Raw genomic sequence first — 9,731 nt, 5'->3', positions numbered from 1 at the left:
ACATGACGACCTCATTGACATAATATCATCGTAGCTTTTTAACTCCATAGCTTCTGCGAACGACCTTGATGCAAAAGATCGTCTTTAACCTGTATTTTTTGCTTTTTCGCCGCAAAACCTCACCGCTGCGTAATGTCACATATATAATATCTGCTTGCACCAAGCACCACCAACACTCCCCCTTTGAACTAGAAAAAAGTACATCAATCAGTATTGGGGTTCCCTTGGCTTGAAGAAGGAGCAAAAGTCTTCAGATGCCGAATAAGAGAGTCAATTTTCAAACGCCGTTCAGACATCAGACTAATGGCAGTAGCTAGTGAACGAGACTCAGCTGTAAGAGAATTTAGAAATCTTGAAGCCAATTCCTTATCAACAAAGAACCCATCAGTAACTTCATCCCAGTCTGTCGTATCAAACAGTCAAGGCGCGCGAGTCGGATGCATGTCATGATCTATGTCAGGCACATGACTGGCCTAAAATAGTTTGTAGCTCAGTGACAAAGTCTTAGGATCAGGGCCAGGTACGTCCAAAGTGGTCAATATAGCAGCATTTAAATGTAGCAGTAACCCCGAAAAGAACCTTGGTAGAGCAATCAGAAGCTTGACTCCAAAGTATCCTACATGCCTTAATAGCTGATTGTAGATAAATGCACCAGCGTCTACCCTGTCATCATTGCAGATGCGATACAAGAAGGTGCCCAACGCAGCAGAAACACTAGAGGCATGAGATAAAGAAAACCAATTGGCAATACCAATTTTATGCAGTATTGCATACTTAACACTTAACACAGCAACAGGTATACCATTCAAAGGCCACGAGGATAATGTCCCTCCAGACAATTCAGAAGCCAAAACATCGGTTGACGGGGATGATGGAGCAAAGTTAATGGAGACAGCATTACCCAGAAAACCATTTATAACAGCCGGAGTAATTGAAAATTTAAAGCCCCTAATATGGACCGTTTGATAATCCGGGCTACTTGAGTCATTGAAATCAGTTGGCAAATTAACTACAAATTCTCTAATAAGTTGAGGATAGAACGGGCCCACATCAGAAATAGTTTTAGATAGTCCAGCCTTGGCAATAAGATTTATAATGCTCACACATGAATGATATTTATCTGAAACATTTACCTCGTCTGCTATCCGCCGTTGCATAATAAACTTCCAACACTGTACATTTTCTTCAAGATGAAAAAATATACCATCAATTAGGACAGATGGAATATTGAGAGGAATTTTCTTTCGACCAGCTTTAGTGGTAATGTTTCGTTGAAGTTGTTGACCTTTCTTCCTAGATGGCTTTGGTTCTGTAGGAACTAAAGTAGTTTCTTGTTGAGCACTTGAATCGACAGAATCAGCAACATGAACTTCTTCATTATGATCCCTAGGGGCAATAGGTTCAACATCGTCAACATTATCAAGAGGGGTGTCATTTTATTCATTTGGAGCTTTAGTTCCTCCTTCAAAAGCAGCAGGCAGAACATCCTATGAATCAGTCAGAGCAGTAATGTCTGGAACAAGAGGCTGAATTGGAGAAGTGTAAAGCAATGGGCCTGGTTCTACAGAAGACATTTGACGAAGACCAGGGGTAGGGACGAACACACCCTCAGACGATGAGCTCTCTTGGGATTGATCAGACAAGACATTATCATTAACATTTTTAGGAACAACATTAGGTGCAGTAACCTTCTTCACTAATCGGGCCAGAGGTACATCATCTAGGTCATCAGAGTCCACGTCAGAGAGACGAGCCTCAGATGCAGCTGGTGCAGTTTCGACATCCTTCATAACATTCCCATAAACTATTTCTTCGTGTATCAATTCAGACAAACCACTAGAAATGTCTGCATGTGCTTTTTCAGACGGAAGTTTATACGGTCTCCGTGGCAGAGTGCTTTTGAATCGCTGCCCATGAACTCGTATGCCATGCACAACTGCTCTTGGACTCGGAGGTTCAGGCACTTCCTTAGTGGACTTGTAGGTTCCCTTTCGAGTGTTCACCATTGTTGAATCTTCTTAAGAGTAGTGAACTTCGACTAGGATCATAGTTGAATATACGAAGGTGAAGAAATTTGTCGATTCGAGAATGAAACGCGTAGTTTAAAAAGCCCTGAAGCCTTCGTAATTACTCTCTCTTACCAAGGAGGTTCTCCACAGATGCCGAAGAGATAGGCTTTAATCTCTATTTCGACGCAGACAAGTCTATCATTACGGAGCGTGCAATAGTGCTCCGTTATTTTAGCTAATTAAGGAGCTATATTTTAAAAACTCCTAAACACGTACGTAAATGCTCAAACGTGGTTGCATCAAGGGCTCACTACAAGAAAATGGAGCATTCCCGACGTCGAAAAAGACGTCGGCATAACGGACGTCGGGAAAAAGGATATTCCGAACGTAGTCGAGACAGCGCCGGGAGAAGCGTCGGGGAAAACCTTTTTCCCGACGCATACAGCAGGCGTCGGCCACGAGACGTCGGGAAAAGGTCCAATTAATTTTAAAAAACACATTATTCCCGATGTCGTACACAGTGCGTCAGGAACGACATCGGGAATAGGGGGTTTTCCCCGACGCACTTTGAGGCGTCGGGAAAACCATTTAATGAGCATCGGGAATGACCTTTTTCTCGACGCGTCGACATGGCGTCGGGAAATCCCTTTTTTATTCGAATCAGTATGTAATTTACAGAACTGAAAGACGAGAGGAAAAAAAGAGAGGAAGAGAGGGAAAAAGAGAGGTCGAAGCCGAGAGGAAGAAACCGTTCCGTCGCCGTCCCTCGCCGCCGTTCCACTGCCGTCTACCATTTTAGGTAAGTGGAAAATTAAAATTTGTTTAATTTAAAGTTATGTTTTAGGGTTTTTTTAGGAAAATTGTTTTAGAATGTGTGTATCTTTGTACCTATTGAATACATTTTGAAATGATGTACCTATTAAATACATTTTGAAAGTAATTAAACTTTATGCACAAATGGTGAAAGTCATGTAAATTGTAAGGATTGTATAAGATTGTTTAGAGGGAGAGAGTACTTAATATGCTTTTCACTTTTGGGGTGTGTGTTGAGGGAGGGAATTGTAAGGATTGTAAGGATTGTAAGGGTGAAAGTCATGTAAATTGTAAGGATTGCCTTCCACTTTTGTGGAATGATGAAGAAAGCATCAAGATATTGAAGAAATGTAAAGAAGCAATTCCAAGTAGAGGTGAGGGAGGGAAAAGTAATAATAATAGAGATGGTGTTGTAAAAAGAGTTGGAACAAATGAAGAAATCATCAATTGAAACTCAACTTTCTTGTGATGTGTTAATGATGACAACTTTCAGTGGTAGAGAAAGGAATGAGAAAGAATGGAGCACTCTTTTCTTATCCAATATGTATAATGTCAAATCTCTATATTGTAACAAAAGATTGTGAAACAATGAGACAACTTTTTGTTTTGTTTTGTTGTTTTTTAATACTCTTTCCCCACTCCTTCAACAATCATGTGAAATTAATATAACAATAGTTGTGGATATGTGTGTTGTTGTTAAAGAAGAAAGAGAATAACCCTTTTTTTATATATAGATATAATAAGTGACTTCACCATCATCTAATCTAAAACTATAACATGCCTTTATTCATTTGAAACTAATTTTAATCGTATAAAAATTGTACTATCCTATATATAAAACATAATGTAACACTCAAATTGTACTAGTCATTATGTCATATCGATGATCAAATTTTATGGAGACGGACGATATGTTCCTCTAGTTTGAGGACGATTTAGATAACATCGCGGGAGGGTCGTCATCTGTGGGTGAATATACGGGTGAGTCTTCTTCTCAACAAGCGACTTCGACTCCTAGGAGACGTGCGCAGTCTCGATTCTTAGAGTTAGAGCGTCACGTTGCAATAAATGGGCACATTCCGATGACAATCGCCCATGGAGCGGAGAAGCCTATTTCTCCACACGCCGTTCGCTTTAGTCAGACGATAGGCGTGTGCGTGCGAAAGACATTTCTCGTCCGCTGTCTTAAGTGGGCGGACGTTGGGAGAGAATATATTGAGGTCGTCAAGGGCGATCTCCAGGTAATTAAATGCACTACACATTTATATATGATTTCATTTGAAACATATCTAACTTTAACCAATCTAATGTGTTATGTTTGTAATGTGTAGCGATTCTTTGTGCTTGATTTCAATGATCAAGCAATGAACAGGTTTGTTGAGCATTAGATGGTCACGACCTTTAAAGAGTTCCGGGCCGACTGTCATAGACATTTCAAAAAGTACAGCGACCCGGAATAGGCTCGTGCCAACCCACCAAACGCATTGGTTGGACGTAATGAGGATTGACACTTCCTCTACGACCATTATATCAGTCGTGCATTCCAGGTATTTGTCATGATTAATTATGATAAAAAGTTTTAATATAAGAAATAAATAATATAAATAAACAATATAATTGTTTTAATGCAGGAGCAATCACGGACGAACAAGGCTGCTAGACAGAAGCAGCCTTACAATCATAGTAGCGGGTCCAAGTCGTTTCTACAACGACAGTATGAACTCGCTAAGAGAAAAAAGGAGCTGGCCGATCGTGTGGAATTGTTTCGGGAAACACACGTTCGAGCTGGGACATTCATGTCGCAGGCCGCCGAGGATGCGCATGTAAATTTAGCCCTCATTAATTATCCACTTTCAATATATATTTTGCGCGTTACCTAACATAGTTTTTAAATTTGTTGCAGAATCAAATGTTGGAACTCCAATCCCAGCCTACCCTAGAGGGTAGTCAGCCACTCTCTGAGGATGAGATATGCGATCAGCTGTTGGGTAGACGACCAGGCTACTCAAAAGGCCTTGGTTGGGGACCCAAGCCTAAGGCCTGCAGAACGGCGAGTGCAAGCAGTTCATCGACATCTTGTTCGCAGTCTACAGAAAAAGAGATTGAATTATAAGCTAAACTTCAAGAAGCTTTGGAACGGATTGAAGTACAAGATAGAAATCACCAAGCATTAGCTTCACAAGTGGAAAGTATGAAAAAGATGATAGAAGAATTTACTCGTGAACAACAGGGACTACCACATGATCCCTAGCTCTGCGGTACATATATGTCTCTATTATTCTTAAGTTTTTGCAAATATATGATTATATACTAAATTTAGTTATTTTTATATCATTTTTAGGACCGAAGGTGTAGAATGACGCGCATACGCACCTCGTTGGAAGACTTTTTCTTATGTTTATGTTTTTTTATTTTGAGAACTATATTTATTGTAGTGAACTTATTCGTATTATTAATTTTAATTCTATTTTTTAATTTGTGTTTGTATATTTCTTAATTTATTTTAATTTATATTCAATTTGTTTTAATTTAATCCAAAACGTCAGAAATGTTTTTTGAGCAATCTGAACATCATTGTGAATGTTTGAGCAAAATATTATAAGGAAAAAAGTAGAAATAAAATATTAAAAAAATATATAAAAAGGAATTCCCGACGTAACGAAACGTCGAGAAAAAACATCGAGAAAGAGGATTTCCCCACGCCGGAAAGTGCGCCGGCATAGTCTGCGTCGGGAAAGAGGCATTCCCGACGCATTTCTCCCGACGTTCTTCCCGATGCTGTTTTGTACGTCGGGAAAGGTTATCCCGACGTACTTTTCATTTTCACCGACATTTTGTGGCGTCGGGTGTACCCCCGTCTCTTGTAGTGGCTTTAGTGAAAATGTCAGTCAATTATGAGTTCGAGCGAATGTGTTGTAATGTGATGACTTTATTTTCAATGAGATCCTTAATAAAATGATGCCTTATATCAATAGGTTTAGTGCGACTTTGCTGGACTGGATTTTTGGAAATATCCATGGCACTCATATTATCACAATACAGGGTCATAACTCCTTGTATAATCCCATATTCATTTAATATATTTTTCATCCATATCATTTGAGTACACCTACTCCCTGCATCTATATATTTCGTTTTAGCTGTTGACAGAGATACAAAATTTTGTTTCTTACTGAACCATGAGACAAGATTATTCCCTAGAAAGAAACATCCACCAGAAGTGATTTTCCAATCATCAACAGAACCTGCTCGTCGGCATCACAATATGCCACCAGTTCAGAGGATGTATCGTAGGAGTACAGAATCCAGAAATTAGTTGTTCCATGAACATACTTTATTATTCGTTTAACTGCATTTAATTGAGAGGTACGTGGATTTGTTTGATACTGAACACATATTCCCATAACATAGGCAATATCAGGTCTGCTTGCTGTCAAATATAAAAGGCTTCAAATCATGCTTCTGTATAATTTCTGATCGACAGCAGTACCTACTGTATCCTTCATAATTTTAGCATGAGTCGCAGCAGGAGTCCTTTTGTGTTGTGACTGATCCAGACCAAACTTCTTGACTAAGTTCTTGGCATACTTCTCATGTGATATAAACATTCCCTCACTTCTCTGTTTGATCTGCAACACCAGAAAGCAGGAAAGTTCACCTACTAGGCTCATTTTGAATTCTGATTTCATTATGTTAATGAAATTATTAACAAAGTGTTTTAGGAAATCCACCAAAGATGATGTCAACAACATAAATTTGAGCTACAATGAGATCAGTGCTGGTTCTATTTATGAATAGTGTCTTGTCAGTCTCACCCCTGAAATATCCTCTTTCACCAAGATACATTGTTAGTCGTTCATACCAAGCCCAAAGAGCTTGCTTTAACCCATCTAGAGCTTTATTCATCTTGTAGACATACTGAGGAAATTTAGAATCAACAAACCCTTTAGGTTGTGCTACATAAACTTCCTCATTTAAGTATCCATTCCGGAAGGCACTTTTAACATCCATTTCAAACAATTTAAATTTTCAGAAACATGATATACTAAGCAAGAGGGAATAGCTTCAAGTCTAGCCACAGGTGCAAAAGTTTCATCAAAATCAACACCTTCTACCCGTGCATAACCTTGAGCTATCAAACGGGCCTTGTTCCTTAGTACACTTCCAAATTCATCAATTTTATTTTTAAAGATCCACTTAGTTCCTACAACGTTCCCCCCATCAGGTTTAGGAACCAAAGTCCAAACATTGTTACGCTTGAACTGTAATAACTCTTCTTGCATGACATTTATCCAGTATTCATCCTTGAGAGCATTCTCAACAGATGTAGGTTGCATTGTTGATACATAGCATAAATCAGCAATCATTTTCGTGTAATCTACCTTTTCTTTTCTTCTGGTAGTAATTCCAGCTGACGGATCGCCTATTATGGAACTTGATGGATGATTCTTTTTCACATGTGTAGAAGGGACAAGCACAGTTTCATTGTTTATGACCTCATCAGTTATGTTTGAATCGGTCTTAGCACTGTCTAGCTGCGAATCACCTTTAGGGATTTCATCAAGGGGAGTAGAAGTAACTTCGGGTGTCACATGGGTCTCATCATCCTCAATATTCAACTGATTGACATTAGATTCAAAATCATTAACCACAGCATTGATTGTATCAATGACTGTTTCGGATTTAATATTGAAGACTCTGTACGCTCGATTATTCTGAGAATAACCAAGAAAGATCCCTTGATCAGATTTCACATCCCACTTACGATGATACTTTCTATCGGCCAAAATGTAACAAGTACTTCCAAAAATATGAAAATACTTAACATTTGGTTTCCTTCCCTTCCATAATTCATATAAAGTAACTGTCGTACCAGATCGTGTAGTGACCGTGTTGTGAATATGACATGTTGTGTTTACAGCTTCTGCCTAAAAATTCAAAGGCAAATTTTTGGCATGTATCATAACTCGAGCCATTTCTTGTAACGTTTTGTTCTTCCGTTAAACTACTCCATTTTGCTGAGGAGTTATGGAAGCTGCAAATTCATGATGAATTCCTTCAGTCTGACAGAAGTTATTCAGATCTTCATTATCAAATTCCTTCCCATGATCACTACGAATCCTGATTATCTTTTGCCCCTTCTCACGTTGTAAGTTCAAACATAGACTGATACATAGTTTAACAGTATCTAATTTTCCTTTTAAGAACTAAACCCAGGTGAATTTGAAGTAGTCATCCACAACAACTAACACATACTTCTTTCCTCCCAAACTTCTAATTTGCATGGGACCCATGAGGTCAAGATGTAGAAGTTCAAGTACTCTGATTGTATAACATTCCTTTAGCCTTCTGTAGGAGGTTTTGGTTTGCTTTCCAACTTGACAGTAACCACAAAAGAATTTGCCATTTATGTCTAACGAAGGAATGCCTACAACCGCCTCGTTTTTTATAATTTTATCTAAACTTCTCAAGCTGATGTGCCCCAATTTCGTATGCCACAACCAGGTTTGATCAACTTTAGTTAAGTGACATATGTTTGAACCATTGGAACTCCAATGATAATAGTTATCTGCTTCCCGTCTGCGACTCATGAACACTTGATTATTCTTGTCTGTAACTACACAACCAGTATTGTTAAAGTTTACACTATATCCTTGGTCACATAGTTGACTTACACTAATCAAGTTTGCCTTCAGTCCATCCACATATCTAACTTTATTAAGACAGGGTAGATTACTTTTGTTAATGTTTCCTTTTGCAATAATTTTTCCTTTGGCCCCATCTCCAAAAGTGACATGATCTGAGGCACATTCTTCTAACTCAGTAAAGAAAGATCGATTGCCAGTCATATGTCTTGAGCTTCCACTGTCAAAGTACCAAGCATCAACATGGGTTTGAACTGTTGTAAATGCTACATTGCACTTCTCAGAAGTCTTCACCCTCCAGATCAAGTGAAGTTCCCCTTACATCATTGTTCCTTTTGATGATCCTATACTGATTTTACTGGTTTACAAGTTTTGGTCTCTGCTGATGTCTCCCATCTGGAGAATTTGGCACTTGTATTGGTACTTAGCTTTTTACAACTAGGGTCTGTTGTTTCTTTTACTGAAGCTGGAACAAATTTTACTTCTAGAATAATCTTGACACCCCTAGTTGAAGTATCAAATCCGAGGCCATATTTACTTGAACCATTTTGTCTTGAACTCAGGATTGAGTCTAAGCTGTCAGTTCCAGAATTCAACATTTTCACAGACTTAATTGTTTGATCATATACATTCTGAACTTCTTTCAACTTTACTTTTAGAGATGATATAATCTCCATCAATCGTTCATTTTCATCCATTAAATCTTAAATTCTTTCTTTTTGAATAGTTGTGGCTTCTGAATCTTCCTTCCTCAGCATTTTGAGTTCTTCAAGCGTTAGCTGTTCATCCTCATCAATATCGAAACACTCACTATCAGCTTCTGAATTGATTTTTGTCATACACGTGGTGAAAGCATTCATACCATGATCATCGTCATCATCATCTGAATCCTTATCAGACAAGGTAGCACAATAATTTTTTTTTTGTCTTCTGAGATAAGTGTGTAATTCGGCCTGATAATGACCAAACCCCTTACATTCTCTACATCTAAACGACATCCCTACATCCTCCATTTTCTTACCATGGTCGTTATTTCTTCTGTTAGAGAAGTCATTAACCTTTCTTATAGAGTTCTCACTATCATGTCTTCTAGTTTTATTAGTTTTTCCAGCAGAATCCAAACTTTTGAACTTTCTGGCCATCTTAGAGAATTGCTTCGTTAAGAGAGCTATTGACTCATCTTGATTAGCTTCATTACCAAACGGATTTACAGTGTTCTCCTGATCATAAACTGATTTGAATTCTATCCCCTTACCTTTCTTAC

At 38.4% G+C, this 9,731-nt stretch overlaps 1 protein-coding gene across 1 annotated transcript; it reads right to left on the bottom strand.

Moving 5' to 3' along the window:
- Positions 1–203: 203 nt before the first annotated feature.
- LOC103495162 (uncharacterized) lies at positions 204–2,006 on the bottom strand. The gene is made up of 3 exons (XM_051090594.1): positions 1,573–2,006; positions 525–1,386; positions 204–365 (listed from the first exon to the last, which is right to left on the bottom strand). Exons 1-3 carry the CDS (start codon positions 2,004–2,006, stop codon positions 204–206), a joined length of 1,458 nt encoding a protein of 485 aa, XP_050946551.1.
- Between the last annotated feature and the right edge of the window lie 7,725 nt (positions 2,007–9,731).

This window comes from Cucumis melo, chromosome 10 (assembly GCF_025177605.1).
Source record: "Cucumis melo cultivar AY chromosome 10, USDA_Cmelo_AY_1.0, whole genome shotgun sequence".
Lineage (NCBI taxonomy): Eukaryota > Viridiplantae > Streptophyta > Magnoliopsida > Cucurbitales > Cucurbitaceae > Cucumis > Cucumis melo.
The sequence above is the reverse complement of the archived record's forward strand: the minus strand, read 5'-3'. Positions and strand labels throughout refer to the sequence as shown.